The sequence below is a fragment of the Mus caroli genome, unplaced genomic scaffold, assembly GCF_978045245.1.
Source record: "Mus caroli unplaced genomic scaffold, Mus_caroli_1 scaffold_19, whole genome shotgun sequence".
Classification (NCBI taxonomy): domain Eukaryota; kingdom Metazoa; phylum Chordata; class Mammalia; order Rodentia; family Muridae; genus Mus; species Mus caroli.
In genome coordinates, this window is record NW_028227274.1 from 44,184,419 (window position 1) to 44,201,098 (window position 16,680).

Here is a 16,680-nt window from a genome sequence, read left to right on the forward strand (position 1 = left end):
TTCACTGGGTTATTTTTCAATACCAAACTTTTAGTTCATTTAGCAATATAGTACGAATACCACTGTGCCTTTCTTGACACTGTATCAATGAAACATAAACAGCATCTTTCCCTCTGACTTACAAATACATCAGAAGACCCTTGAGACACTTCACCATCCATTTGTGTGTTTAATCTAAATTTGTAGATATGGAATTGCCTAAGCCAAGTGTGTATGTATTTAATTCTGACAGCTTTTGCCAACACACTCAGTGTCTCTCGGGGCTGGTTTCTTCTCACCTTTTCAGTTTTAATGTCTATTCTAATATGTCCTCTTAAATGAGAACAAGCATATTATGTATTGCAGTGGTAGTAACTTTACAAACTAACCCAAGAAGAAACTGCTTTGATGTTATCTTCCTAGTAACAATAAGGCACATCCTTGTTTGAGTCTATTTTGTCTGCCAGGAGTTTTCTTTTTCCAAAACTGGATTTTCTCCTGTAGTTTTAGACATGTTTTATTGAGTTCGTACACAAACTGGATTTTCTCCTGTAGTTGTAGACATGTTTTATTGAGTTCGTACACAAACTGGATTTTCTCCTGTAGTTTTAGACATGTTTTATTGAGTTCGTACACAAGTCTTTGGGTTCCAGGGATCACAAAGAGAGGTCTTGCAGTTTGTCTTCTAAGCTGTTTAGGTTTATGTAGATAGATATGAATGTAGGTAGATAGATAATCTTTTTAAACTAAACATTTTTATTGAATTATATTTACAATACAGAACAGCACGCAAAGCATGATTCATTGAACAGCTTGGGAAATACTCATAAAATGTAGAACGCACCCATGTAACCAGCACCTAGATCAAAAACAAACACTACCAGCACCAGAGAGCCCTTGTGTTCTCTTCGAGGGCAAAGAAGCCAAGTAAAATCCAGTGTATTCCACATGGCTGCACTTGCACAGAGCACGCGTTGTACACAAACAGGTGGCCCTAGCCAGTCCTGATCGAGCCAGTCCTGATAGCGCTTACTTTTGGGCAGGGAGGAAGTTGCTGAAAGAGGGAGATTTCTGACGCCACTTAGCCCAATCTGAAACTGTGGAAATGAAGGCCTTATGCCCAGGCCTGCTAAATCCTACTGCTGCCTGCATGGTAACTACAGCAGCTACTTAGCTTCTTTTTTTGGTTTGGTTTTTCAAGTAGATGATCCTATGTGCCAAGCTTGAACCCTTCCTGATTCATGTCTTTGCTCTGACTTCCTTGGTGAAAAGTTCCAGTGTGGTGTTAAGTAGTAGAGGAGACAGTTAAGCATAGCCTGGCTCTGTCAGAAAGGGTCTTTGGTTTCAATGGTAAGAAGCTTGCCTCTAGAGAGGAGTTGCCAGCGAATTATAGATCAGCTCCTAATAGGAGTGCTTAATTCTATCAAAACAAATGTCTTTTAACACCAGATTAAGATTGTCTAAAATTGAATTATCCTTGCACTCCTAATATAAACTCAAATGAGCCATGATTTTATTCTTTCTTTCAAGTGCGACTGAGCTGTGGGCCTAACAAATAACTTGTATTGATACTTGATACTTATGTTTGTATTTGCAGATATGTGGAGGCTGTTTTTCAGCTTTTCACGTTGGGTTAAAGTTTAGTATGTGTGCGTGCGTGGGGGGTGGGTACACATGTCATGGGCGTGCATATGGAGGTCAGAGGCCAACTGTGTGGAGTTAGTTTTCTCCCTCCACTTTACATGGGTTCTAGGAAACCGCATCCAGGTTGCCAGGCTTGTAGAGCAAGAGCCTCCACTAACTGAAACAGCTCATCTGCACCCCCACCCCTTATTTTCTAGACAGGGGTTGTCAGGGGGATCTGCAGCTCATCAGTTAGGCTGGGCTGGCTAACCAACACGCTCCAGCAATCTGCCTCGCTCTGCCTTTCCCTGAGCTGGGAACAAGTGCTCAAGCTCAGGACCAGTATTTGACCTGAGTGCTGCAGATCCAACTCGGGCCTCAGGATGGAGGGGGAAACGCTCTTGAAAGAGCGACTGCCCTGGGCTCTGGAGACAGGAGCAAGCCACACTTACCGAAAATCTCCTTTTTCACACAATCTTTATTGTGTTTTTCGAATCACTGTTATTATACCAACTATACAAAGTAAATATGGAAAAAATTTCTTTTATGTAGTAATTTAAGATTCAAGACCCCTTCTCTAGCTTCTGAAATTATTAAGGCAACATTGAGATTCTTCAATCTTCCAAGTCTGTACAATGGTCTTCTATTTGCATTTCAGTATGGCAGTTATAGTCTCTGTATTAAATTTTATTAATTAGTATTTTTCTCTAAAAACTTCATCTCTTAATTTGTGTGAGATTCCTCAGGCAACTGGAAACAGTTGTTTAACAACCCATTCTCCATCTCACTTAAAGTTTCCTCCATTCCTCTCCTGTCTCTTAAGAGGTTAGCTAATGGATTGTTTCCCTGAGCATCCTCACCATGCCAAGCAGCTTTTGAATTTCTTGCCTTTAGACTAATTGCCTCCTGCTTTCATCTTTCCTACCTCCTTTCTCTGCTTTGCTTTGTTTTGCTCCTTGATCCACTTCTGAGACCACGGGCATCACTGCAAACTCTATTCTCCATGTTACTGACTGCCTTCCTTTCTTTCTTTCTCCTTTTTTTTTTTTTTTTTTTTTTTTTTGGTTTTTCAAGAGACAGGGTTTTTCTGTGTAGCCCTGGCTGTCCTGGAACTCACTTTGTAGACCAGGCTGGCCTTGAACTCAGAAATCTGCTGACTGCCTTTTCAAGGGTGATGTCGCAGGGACCTTGCAGTGCCTTCTGTGCTCCGGTCTGTGAGGAGCTGCTCTCTTATTTTACCATCAGGAACCGACTGCATTCTTACATTTGACTTTCAGTGAAGTCACTGTCTTGAAGGAAGGGTTGCTCTAGAAAATGGCTCCATCTTTCTAGCTCCCTTCCATTCCCTGTGATTTAAATGAATATGGAGGCCTATATGTATGCACCTAGATTTACAGGCTTTTCCTCCCAACAGTTATTTTAGCTGTCTCTTCTTTATGTCTCATGCCTATCCTGTCCAATCTGGATTCAATTCTGGCAGTTACTTCCCAGTGCTATGTTTTTCCTCATTAATTTCAAAAGGTGTATAGTATAGTATCAGGCCAGGCCCCCATCCCACTATTTCAACACTCCCCAGCCCACGGACAGGAATCTGTAGAGCTCTTCTGAGTGTCAGCCATTATTTTCAGATTGGCCCACTGTCCTTTGACTTAAGAACATTGCAATGCTCCCATGTGCAAGGCGTCAGTCAGACTATGGCTGCTTTCGCCTACATCCCCCACACATCTGTTCTTTCACTTCTGTTCTGAGGCTCGTGGGAGACCACCTGTCACCTAGTTCTGCAGTGACCATGGCTATACTTGCTACTCCTTCTGTTGCTAAAAAAAAAAAAAAAAAAAAAAAAAAAAAAACTACACCATTGGTAGCATCTTCCTTCAGTTTAAACGCTGTTAAGAGTTCTATTGTACCAGAGATTTTACACTTTTATGATCACATGAAACTATAGTTAGATATCTGCTCTATCCAAAGTGCTTTTCATGTATACCACCTCATTCATTTCTGACTCAGCTCAGTGAATGAAATTCTATTACTTCATCTTTCCAGTGGCAGAACTGGGTCCAAAATCGTGCTGCTCAATAGACAGATAAGCTGCAAACCATCTAGCTATAGATAACCTCCTTCTCACTGTGTCTATCACTTCTTAAATTATACCATTGTCAGCAAAATTTATATTTGAACTTAATTACTTATAGCTACATATTTTAAAACCTAATAAAAACAAATATTACAGGTCAAAGCTAAAAACATAGGTGATAAATAAATGTTTCTTGCTACTCTTCAGAAAGTACAGTAAGAGGAGGAGAGGCTGGTGAGGAGCAAATGGCGCTGTACATCTGAGCTACGTGTTCTTCCTCTTCCTCTGCCACTACTTCTAGAAAACATTATATATGGTGCTTATAATTTATTAATAAATATTTTCCTTATACATAACTACTTAGGAAAAGCTAGAAACAATTTTTCCATACTTCATTAACAACTCAGTATTTTTTGGTTGGTTTCTATGAAACATGAACATTCACTGGTCCTTATCACATGGAACCTTATCTCTTCGATATATTAGAATCATTCTGCCATTAATATTCCTTTGCTAGTAAATTATTTAAGAAGTGTGAAAATATAAATTACTTTTATGTTAAATAAATCTATTTTGTAGTCACTTTTTGTTGTTGTTGATTGAGACAAAATTTCTGTGTGTTGCCCTGGCTGTCCTGGAACTGACTCTGTAGATCGGCCTGCCTCTGCCTCCTGAGTGCTGGGATTAAAGGCATGAGCCACCACCTGGCAATAACATATTTCTTAACGTTTTAACAACTAATGGCAGCTCAGGAAAAGCACTGCCTTGAAACACTCCTACAGCATCTCAACGCGCTCCCTCAGCTACTCTCATGTCTAGGAGATGACTCAGTTTGGGATGGGAATGATTAATATTATGATTAAATAGAAGCAACTGGAAAAACTCATGAGAGGACAACATTTCTTGGTAAAGCTTTGTCCTCTACTACGGGAAGACTTATTTCTAACTAGGATTTGTTGGTTTGTTAGTTTGAGGACCAAGGATCAAAGCCAGGGAACTCAGGGCTTTGTGCGTATCAGGCAGTGAGCTAGACTCTCAAGCACTAGAAACTCAAGTCTAAGCCAAGCTGACAAGAGATGTATTTTTTAATCATATGCCAGGTTTCCCTTTAGAAGAACTGTTATGTAGGAAATATCTCTTTAATTTAGGAAATAAATGAAAATGCTATTATCTACCCATGGACACTAGTAATTTAGCTTTTACAATGATGTCTGTTGATTAGTACAACTCTGATTACTACCAAAACTAACACACCCATTTCCTCTATTGAAAAAATTTCCTTCTTGTCACCAAGTCATAGATGTAATTTAATGTGACATGTTGGTTGCTAACAAAGGTTTTACACCATCTCCATTTGGTTGTTAGTTCATAGAACTAAGACAATAAAACAAGACGACAACGAGTAAGTAAAACCCTAGTTTATCCCTCAAAATGAATATATTTCCCTCCACCCCCGCTTAGCCAAAAATATAAAAATATAAATGAGTATGTATACTCCAGTGGCTCTGTTTATATTTACAGATTTACCAAACTTAAGAACATTAGAAAAGTGTTTACAGGCTGAGTATCACTATCCAAATGCGTGGGACCAACAGGAATGTTCCAGAGTTTAGATTCTGTTTTCAGATTCTGCATATACACGTCCGGGTCTAAATATGGAATGTACTTACTTCATACACTGTATTCATTAGTTTCAAGTAATTTTATACACTATTTACAGTGTCTCTGAAATTTACCTGTGACCTATCATATAAAGAGTGAAATTTTCCAATTGTGTCACGCTGTCAAGTTTAAAATTTTGGATTCTGGAGCACTTCAGATACTGGATTTTATTATTGTTGTTGTTATTGTTTTGTTTTATTTTGTTTTGTTTTTTTGAGACAGGGTCTGATTATATAGCTCTGGCTGGCCTGGAACTCACTCTGTAGACCAGACTGGCCTTGATCTCAAACAGATCTGGTTGCCTCTACCTCCTGAGTACTAGGACTAAATGCATATGGCACTATGCCTGACCCAGATATTGGATTTTGGATTAAGGATGCTCAACCTGGTAGATGGGAAATAAAACAGTTAACTATAATGGCCACAAAACACTGGGAGGAAAAAAAAATTTTTAAGCAACTAAAAAGAACTCAGCTATAGCCATACAAGTATAATTTATAGTTTCTCAGAAGAATAAAACACTGAATGTCTTTCTCTAGAGAGCGAAGATTGTTTCTTCCCTTGCCCCAGACAAATGGCAGTCAATGATTTGGGATTAAAACAAAACACAGCAGGTATTCACCTAAGGAATCTCTAATAAAGACATAACTTTTTCATTCATAATTAAACAGCTCATTACTTCTCCCTCACTTAGATAATACTCTCCCTTTAGAAAACTATAGTATTAGTTAAGCCTACTTTTTTCTTATATGGACTTTTCATTTGTATTTGTATACATTACACATGTTTAGTTGGCACACCTTAAGAATAACACAAAATATGTTATTCTTTAAGAAAATTATGAGACTGTCAATTTTTAAAGAATAATCCCAGATACTTAATTCAATAAACAAATTTCTTACCATCAGCAGTAGAGATTTTTTAAGTGAACATTAAATGCTCACTGAAGATTATCAATGCCATATGAAGTGTAAACTTGTTTTGAAGATTTGTGTCCATTTTGTAAGCCAGAACTTGTACTGAGGGTTTTAAGAAGATAACCTACAAACATATAGTCAATCTGCCCCATGAAACGTCTCAGAAACACAACATAAACAGTTAAGAACCATACCAGAGTCCTGCTAATGTTCAAACTTCAACAAGAATTTTCTTGAAGTCCAGTACAGTGGTTACTGGCTCAAGAGCCCATGCTGAAGTATTAGCAGTACAAGCTTTTGACTTTTAAAACTACCCCTTAAAGAAGAGCACACTTGGTTACACATGGCTTTTAACCTTGAGCTACACTTATGCTACAAAACCAATACCCCAGGGTTAGTCAGGTGGCAATGTGGACATTGTCTGAGCACTGTTTGGAGTCCTTGGTCTTCCAGCTTTGATGGAGATCACGGAGGCGCTCAGAAGTCCGTGTGCTTACATTCAGAGCAGGATGCACTTTACAAATCCCACTCTCCTCCATGAGTGACAGGCCGCAGATCCCGAAGTATGCGTGCAAAGCATCTGGAAGGCATTTGAAGCTACGATCAGCACTCTCACTTGGACACACTGCAAAGTATCTACAGCAAATCACTACATTTAAAATTAGAAGGGCCCCCAATGAAGGAGCTAGAGAAAGTACCCAAGGAGCTAAAGGGATCTGCAACCCTATAGGAGGAACAACAATATGAACTAACCAGTACCCCCAGAGCTGTGTCTCTAGCTGCATATGTAGCAGAAGATGGCCTAGTTGGCCATCAGTGGGAGGAGAAGACCTTGAACTTGCTAAGATCATATGTCCCAGTACAGGGGAATGCCAGGGCCATGAAACGGGAGTAGGTGGGTTGGGGAGCAGGGCAGGGGGAGGGTATAGGGAGCTTTGGGAATAGCATTTGAAATGTAAATGAAAAATAAATAAAATAAAATTAGAGAAATGCTAGTTTGTAAAAGAATTAGTCTCAATTTCGAACACTATTTTAAAGTCGATCAAAATCATGCATTTTACTATAAAAATTACTATTAGAAGAATATACCACATGATTTTCTTGCCTATGTTCTCTAAGGATCTTGACAGTAATACCTGCTGACTACAAAATACAGGGGAAAAAAGAATTTATATTATATAATAACTTTTTCTTTCATTTCCTATTTTGTTTTTGTGGTGCTAACTCTATCCAGGGCCTTCTAGATACTCAGTATGTCCTTTACCAGAGTCTTAGAAAAATTTCTAAATAGGAAAACAAGAATAGCTTCCTAAAGCAAGCAGGAGCACCTGCCTGGCCACCTGAGCTCTGTCTCCACAGGTCCTAGGCATACAGCAAGCCTGTGTGCAGTGCAAGCAGAGAGGCCACCTGGAGTGCTGTGCAGCTTCTGCCCTGACAGACAGCAAGGACTCACTTTCTGTGTAGCTAGGAACGACCCTGTGCTCTGGCCTTGCCAGTCTCCCGCTTAGGAGCCACAACCCTCTACTGAGTAGTCATGCAAACGCATGGCCTCTGCCTGCCCGACAACCTTATATAGTCTTCTCAAGTGCCCAGAACCCTGCAGTTATGGGACACTACAAAAAAAAAAAAAAAAAGAGGTTTCACAGCAAGCCAAAAATGTGTTTCTATTTTTGAAATGGCCAGCATTTAAGATCGTAAGAGCTATTAAAGTTCAGAATACCTTCCTTCACAAGTCTAACTTTGTTATAAGCTAAATGGCTCACTTTCCTCTAATTTTCAGAGTAAAAGAATAATTTTCCCCTTATTCCTTATAGTTACTCTAAAATTACAAGGTGAACAAAGTAGTATTAACCTCGTTTGGAAATCAAAAAGCTTTCAAAAAAAAAAAAAAGAAAGGACTGGAGAGACAGCTCCATAGCTAAGAGAGCACTGGTTGCTCTGAGTTGCAGTATCCATAGCTCACAACCATCTGCACGTCCAGTTCCAGGGGAGCGGACACCTTTTTGTGGCATCTGCAGGCACAGCATGCATGTGGTGCACAGACATACACATAGGCAAAATATCCATACACATAAAATAAGGGTTAAAAGAGGTGACTAACAGGGGTACAACACACACTGAGTATAGCATCAACTGGATCTTGTAGAAAATCTAAATCTCTCCATGTGAAATTTTTTCCTCAAAAGAAATTTTGTAAAAGTCAGAGATCTGCTTTTAATTTTAAACCTCCAATCATTAAAACAGAGCAAACCAAAGCAAAACTACCCAAGCAGTCTAACATCCGATCTTCTGTAGACATTATTCTCCACAAGAGTAACAGAAGCCCTGAGTCAAATCTGCTACTTATCTTACTAAAACAGTTAGGGTGCTCATCTGGCAGACAGTAGCTCAGAGGTTTTCCTATAGGCTCGCTGAGCAGGCCTTGCCCGCAGACCTTCTGTTCAATGGTGCACAGGCTCCAAGACCCTGTCTCTAAGTCAGCCTCATACAGATACAAACAACTAAACTTAGCAACTGATCTCTTTAGAAACAGAACTAGAAAGCTAGGCCTTGTGGCGGTCCACACCTTGAAGCCAACACGTTGACAGCAAGAGTAGGAGGATTAAGAAATCAAAATCAGGCTGAAGAGATGGCTCACGGTTAAGAGCAATCACTGCTCTTCCAGAGGTCCTGAGTTCAATTCCCAGTAACCACATGGTGGCTCACAACCATCTGTAATGGGATCTGATGCCCTCTTCTCTTCTGCTAAGACAGCTAGTGTCTTATACAGTGTTTTATATATATACATATATATATATAAATCAAAATCATCTCTGGCTATGCAGTTGGCTCAAGAAGAACATGGGCCATATCATAAGATCCTGTCTCAAAAACCTACAGCCTACAAAATAAAACTTCACGGTACCTGAAATAGTTGGCATTTCAAATATGTAAGACGGACTCGAAAGGTTGAATTTATTTGTTATTTGTTAAAACACTGCCAGACTGATAGATTAAAAAAAGGAGGTGGGGGGAGCCAGGAACAAAATAATCAGCAGATTTCTTGGACATCAAACTTATTTACATAGCCAACTTATTGGCTATGTGTTATACATATCAAAAGAAAAAAGATCTCAAAACTATTATTTTGCTTGAGAAATTTGTGAAAACATACCTTGGTGTATGCCTTTGAAATATCCCACATTTTTCTCTAAGACAACATGTTTTTAATAAAAACAAGTGTAAATTATTCCTTTTACTTTAAGCAAAATACAAATTCCACAAGCCTCTTCTTTATGTTCTGATTCAAGCACACATTGCAAGCACAGAAGTTCTATAGAAATGAACAGAAAAGCGGTCCCTAGTGTCACGGTAACTAAGACCATGAGCCCTTCCGTGCTGCAGCAACCACACCTTAGTGCGCATCCCCCAAGAATACACCAGATCAAATACACCAGAGTGTTCCACTATTTTAGCAGTGATTTTTATAGACAAGCTGCAAACAGGCTCATTTTGTTGAAGTAAAATAAAAATGGGGCGAGTAAAGGCTGGAGAAGGCTGCTAGAGAGGGGTGCTAATTTGGGGGTGCCAGTCATATGGTCTGTTGCTATTTGGTTCCTGTGTTTTAGGTAATGAACATAAGAACCCAGAAATTAAAGTACTGGTCTAAAGAAATTAACTGAAAGCTGAGTAGTGGGATTAAATCCCAGCACTTGGGAAGCAGAGGCAAGTGGATCTCTGTGTGTTTGAGGACATCCTGATCTACACCGTGAATTCTAGGCCATCTGGGGGCTACAAAGTAAGAACCTGTCTTAAAAAAAAACTAACTGAAATTGCCAAAATTTATAGGCAGCATGGCATACTTATAATTCAGAATTTGAGAAATTTTTAACTAAGTTAGTACATGTTCACTGTACATAATGAATTGCATAAGAAATTTTCATTGAAGAGTATCATGTGCACTGTCCTTTCTCTCCAACCTGACAGTCTCTGTTGCTTTAGGGTCATATGTATATAAATGATCTGTGTCTATATGAAGTCAAAGATCCCAAACAAGAGAAAATGGGACAGGTACCTGTCTGAGCCTGGTGTACTTTTCCTAATATGAGGGTCTCCAGTTGCCATTTCCTGCCAACAACACAATTTCATTTTTTATGGCTGACTAAACTCCACTTACCCATTCATCAGTTGTTAAACACCAACGCTGGGTCTTATCTTGGCTACTGAGGATGCATGACATGGCCCAAGGCTCTCTCTCTGTAGTGCGGTACCTTATGCTCCTTTGAGTATACACCCAGAACTGGCACAGACTCTCCTGACTTCACTGTTTATGAGGTGGGACTGCAAGCGTGCATCACCACATCTGGTTTATGTTGTGCTAGAGATCAAATCGAGGGCTCCAACATGCTAGCAAACATTCAACCAACCAGCCACACTTGACTTGAGCAAGCCCTTGAGCAATGTTTTTAATGTATTGATGAATTTGGTTTTGAGAATTTTTTTTAACTTAGAAGTCTCTCTTGTTCCCCTCAGAACTCAGTGTCCTGTATCAATGTGAAGTACTTGAGAATCACTTGTGAAGAGAGAATCTCAGTTACAGAAAGGTCCAGTTCAAACTGACCCGTGACCATGTTTGTGGGGCACTGTCTTGATTCCTGCTGAATGTAGGAGGGCTTGGCCCACTCTGGTTAGTAACATCACTAGGCAGGTGATCCTGAGCTGTATAAAAAGCTAGCTTTAGTGTAAGACAATGCAAGCAGAGAGCAAGCCTAACTGACTTTTCTCAATAGTGTATAAGCCTAGTTGTACAAGCCAAGTAAACCTTTTCCTCCTCAAGTTGCCTTTGTCAAAGTAATATTACAGCAATAGAAAAGCAACCTAGAACACAGCTTAGGTCAAAGCCAATAACCCTGCTATCACAGCTAAGAATCCTGACATTTTAAATGAGCCAAGTAACTCCTTGGCTAGGACCCACTCAGAACACCTGCCTTACTTTCACATATGAAATAAACAAACATCGCTAAGTATTAGGGATGTGGAGAGATGCACACACACTAACAGAACTTAACGATTTACCCTCCCTTTATACTACCCATACCTTAAACCTGTCTCAAACATAATGGTTATGATTTTTATTTTGTATGTAGCCATGGGTAGGTGCCTGGGTGCACATTTAGAGGTCAAAGGACAACATATGGATTGGTTCTCCTCTTCTACCATGTAGGTCCTGAGAACTGAATTCAGGTCAGCAGGCCTGGCAGCAGATGTGTTTATCCACTGAGCCATTTCACTGGCCTCCAGATACCATCTTTTACAAACATATTATTAACTATATCATTAGTGGCAGTATTTTCTTTCATGTACACTTTCTGAAGAAGACATAATACTTACAAGGTCTACTCAAGAAGTAAAACACTTACTCCTTGAGATTTGTGTCAAATGTAATTACCTGGATGACTGTCTGGCCATTTAGCAAATCCCCCAACAAGGCGATCTTGAGTTGATAAGATGTAGTTCCTATTCTTCTCAAAGTTAGTGTACTGGAAAATTTTCAAAAGCTAAAAACAAAATGACAAAAATTAAGAGGCACAAAACTTCTTACTGGCCTATGGCTCACAGTTCAGCTAATGATCACTCAGATAGACTTAGTCTAGTTTAGACTCTCAGAGCAAATCTCTGGAGACTTGAGCACTTAAATTAGCCAACTATGGTAGCTTTTTTATTTGGTTACCAAGCTCATTAGCAGGAAGGTTTGATATTGTCAAGATATGACTTCTACCAAGGCACACCTATAGATTTAGTAAATACCTACTAAAATTACACACACAACACATGCAGAAGAACATTACTTAGGCACAAGAAGGAAAACATCATATATATTAAAAAAAAAAACAGATGGCTCTTAACATCATGCTAAAGTAAATAAGGAAGACACTGAGGAACAAATATTGCATGAGTGTGATAGCTTACAAGGTCAACTCAACAGGATCTAGAGTCAACTTCCGACAAACCTTTGGACATGCCTCTGAGGGAATATCAAGATTAGGTTGCCCGAGATGGAAGACCCACCCTAACTGTGGGCAGCACTATTTCCATAGGATAAGATGGTGGACTGCACAGACAGGAGAAGCTAAGTGAACCCCAGCAATCCCTGCTCCTGCTGCCAGACCTTCCCTGCCACAATGGGATGTAACTCCCAAAACTCTTAAGCCTCAACAGACCTTTCCTCCCTCAAGTTGCTTCTGTCAGGTATTTTAGTAACATGATGAGATGCCCGGAAAGGACACGTGGAGACAGCGAGCACAACATGACTATAGGAAGCTGGGGAGAAGACAGGGAGGCACTACTGCTGACAGGATCACAGGTCTTGTGTACAACGGCAATGGTGGTTATATCTTATTTTGGATATCACTATTACTACTGAATGGTTAAAGTGCTAGACATACTATGCTATAGCTATGTTCACCACAGTGTTCACAGGAACATTACAACAGAACAACAAGCTTGACAACTCAGACCCTTCTGAGTAAAAGGGATGGTCTGGTATTGGGAGCTTCCTAGGGTGATGCAACAGGAAACAGCAGCATCACTTAAGTGATACTTAGTGTGGAAAGTAATTACAGCTCATGCTTTAGATGTGGTATAGATACTAGCGGTATTCTTCTGTTAAGTTGTTTTCATTTAGAAGACATACTGAGGGATTTCCAGAAAACAAAGATTGGCTTCAAGTCAACCTGGTGCCTGGGAGGAGTTAATAGGAGACGGATGGTTGTGGCTGCTCTGGGGTGGCCAGTACTGATGGTGAGGAATACACAGGCGCTCAGTACACTAGCCCCTCTATTTTATGTAAGTCTAAACACATTGCTAAATGGCATTAGCATAAGCTAGTGCCTTCATTTTAAACCAGTCTATTTTCATATTTGTTTCAAGCACATACATGATTTTTAAGAGGGAAAAAATAGGACCGTGGTGGTCTGAATAGGTATGCCTCCCATAGACTCCTGTGTTTAAATGCTTGGTCATAGGGAGTGGCACTATTACGAGGTATGACCTAGTTAGAGTGAGTGGTCTTGTTGGAGGAAGTATGTCACTATAAGGGCAAGCTACACCCAGTCTGACACACAGTCCCCTTCTGCTGCCTGTGGGTAAAGATGCAGAACTCTCAGCTCCTTCTCCAGCACCATGTCTGCCTGCACACTGCCACGCTTCCCACCGTGATGATAATGGACTGAAGCTCTGAAACTGTAAGCCAGCCTCAATTCAATGTTGTCCTTTATAAAGAGCTCCCTTGGTCATGGTGACTCTTCACAGCAGTGAAACCCTAACTAACAGAAAGACATTACATACAAGAAGAACACAAGCTCTGTTATATTCAGAACATCTGCACAAAGATGTAAACACATTTCAAGATGAAAATGATATAATGGCTCAGTGACTTTATGTAGCAAATTCAATCCATGAATTTTGGAAGTTTTAGGCAAAACAAACAATAAAAAGGAAAGAAAATTTTCAAATGGATTTCCAGTGAATGGCCAACATTATTTCTTTAAAGTTAACTTCCTGTTTCCAGGTATGGCTTCCTGATTAATTCCTGTTATAGATGCTTTAGTTAGCTTTACTAACAAGGTGTCTGGTCTAATGGGTATGTAACAAGTCCTACAGACGTTTAAGCAGGTCCAGGTATCATGTGGCTGGGGTGTCTTATTACCTTCAGTGTTGCGCCCACCCAGAAGGAGTAGCAGGTGTCGACGGGCTTGTTAGGCCTTCCGTGGTACCCGTTCTGCTGCCTCATTATGCACCACCTCTTTATCCTGTTCAGTTCTTTCTCTGAAAAAACTTCTTCCAGTTTACCCATCAGGCACAGTGACGCAATGCCACAGAAGGTGGATCCTCCTGATGATCAAAACACAAACTGTATGTCTATGGCCTATGAAAGCAGCACGACATGTCGGGAGAGGGGACAGTCCCATTAGCCTACAGGACAATGAAATAAAGTTCAGGAAAAAAACTCAGAATACTACAGTCAAGTCTCCCGTGCCAACTGGAAAAACAGAACAGAATTTAAAATAATTTAAAGTTCTAAGGCATTATACTTATAAGGAGCAAGATCAAAGAATCTGTCCAAATTACACGATTTACACTTACACCAGAACTAACCCCCTTACCCCCTTATGTCCCATAACTTTCTCTACGTCCACAGATCTGCATTCAGGGAGGCAGCTGAGAATCCAAACCATTAAAAAGCAAACAGCTTCTAAAGTGACTTTCCTCTTATCACTTCCTGGCTAATTCAGCAAAACAGTATTTACACAGGCATTAGTGCCCAAGAGACTTAAAGATAGAAGCAGCAACACAGGCTATATGCAGATTAAACTCTGTCCCATAATGGCTTTACCAATCAAGTTTGTTAATTTAATTAGCACTCATGTTTGTATATACCAAGTTATCCATAAGAATCTCTCTCCTCTGAAACATGGGACTTAAGGTAGTCACCAAGCACACAGTCAGAGGTAGAGTAGGAAACTAAGCACACAGGCACATAAAACAAGTCCGTTTTCTTACTTAATCACCATACCAAAAAACATAAAGAGAAGGGAGTTCATGGGATTCAGTGTTCAAAGGAAATTAGGGCCAAAGGGATTTAACATTTTTGTTCTGGACTAAGGAATACAGATCATTTTTAAAGAACCATAGAAACTAATTTGTCTGAGATTCCTAGCATGAATCTTGAGAGATAAAAATAATTGTAGTCATCACAAACTCAGACAGCCCAATTCTTACACAACATATTCAGACTGTACCCCCAAAAGTGCTTTGCTCCTGATGAATTAGTAGGATAAAGTGAACAGCACACTTGGTGATCAAGGCCCAGGACATCAGTCACCATCTGCCTGGTTAGTCTCTCTATCTACAGATACTGACCATGTAAAAGATAGGAACAAAACAACTGACTTAGAAAAAGGAGAAAAGAACATCACCAAACACAACAGATTACATGTTTAGACTGGGGAGTCAGGAATAAAAGCACAGGAAAAAGCAAGAATGCCATTAAGCCCAAACAGTTCAAACTCAGCTTCCCAATCAATTGCACACATCTCGATGCACAAGTAGGTGAGCATCAGGAAGTAAGATTACAGCCTAGCAGATCAGCAGTGACAATGAAAGCAGCATGAAGCCAGAATTACAGAAATCAGCGCTTGCTCAGGGCTGGACGGGGACAAAGGACCAACTTTCACCTAACAAGTGACACTGGGACAATGAGAGGAAAGGCATAGCTCACACAAAAGGGGAACAAGGAGAGGAGCACTGAGCATGCTGGCAATCCCCCACAGCTCAGTGTGGTTGCTGGAGGGCCACGGGGCTGGGACTGAGCACTGGCAGGCGGTGCTGTCCCAGCACAGCCACTCTACAATTCTGAGACTGTTTATTCGTGAGTACTATACTGGTTAACCCTGACTGTCAATGTGATAGGAGTTACACTTCCTGTGGAAGTTCCAGAGGGTGGGAGAAGGGCATCATTCCAGTAGCCTTCATCTCTCTGCATCCTCCCTGCAGATGAGTGTGGTGAGATGCCTCAATCTTCTGCCTCCATGCCTTCTCCATGGTGACTGTGCCCTTTTACTGTGAGTCAAAGAAACCCTTCCTCCCTGGTTGTCTCAGGTACTTTGTCCCAGCAGCAGTCAACCAGCCTAAGTAGGAAAAGACATGTTCCTCCAACAGGTCTTTTTCCTTCTGCCTCTCACAGTGGTTTAGCCCTTCTAATTGACTCTGTCACTTGAAAGGTGCCTTTTCTCAGCAGTCTGGTATTCTGAATAAATGAGACTATATGTAAGTTCTCAAATGGTAGCTAGCACAGAGCAGTAGATAAACTACATAGTAACTTTCATCTTAGTGCACAAATCTGAGATTACAAATTAGTGATATGTGGGAGACAATTAGTTTAACTGGATAACTAAAAACTAAAAAACAAACAAACAAAAAAACTCGAGACAAAAAAACATTCAAATTCCTGAACTGCGGGATACTCTAAAAACTCAGTAAATCTGATAGTAAGTTGTTCCATATTTCCAAACAGTGTTAACAGGCTTGGAAATGAAGAAGACCTTGTGTGGTATGTGCTATTCATGTAGTGTGTGCATATATGTATGCGGGTACACATGCACATATGTATGTCATAGGCTGATGTCAGGTATCATATATATATAATACATACACACACACACACACACACACCCATATATGTTGTTGATACATATATATCACATACACACACATATATGTTTGTTGAAGAAAGATTTCTCTGTTTAGCCCTGGCTAAGCTAGAACTCAATCTGTAGACCAAGTTGGCCTCAAACTCATAGAGACCCGACTGCCTCTGCCTCCCAAGTGCTGGGATTAAAGGTATACACCACCACGCCGGACTCAATGCTACTTTTTGAGACAAAG

General features: G+C 40.2%; 1 protein-coding gene across 3 annotated transcripts in view; it reads right to left on the reverse strand.

The window, feature by feature from the left end:
• Positions 1–714: 714 nt before the first annotated feature.
• Pggt1b (protein geranylgeranyltransferase type I subunit beta) overlaps positions 715–16,680 on the reverse strand; it is a 44,932-nt gene continuing 28,966 nt past the window's right edge. For 2 of the 3 annotated variants that reach the window (XM_021150574.3, XM_085833698.1), the window contains 3 exons: positions 13,943–14,127; positions 11,684–11,792; positions 715–6,835 (listed from right to left, as the gene is read on the reverse strand). In XM_021150574.3, the coding sequence (XP_021006233.1) occupies positions 6,654–6,835; positions 11,684–11,792; positions 13,943–14,127 (476 nt within the window). In that variant the 3' untranslated portion in view covers positions 715–6,653. Of the gene's footprint in view, positions 6,836–10,855; positions 10,954–11,683; positions 11,793–13,942; positions 14,128–16,680 lie in introns of all 3 variants that reach the window. The other variant, XM_085833699.1, reaches the window with a different exon arrangement.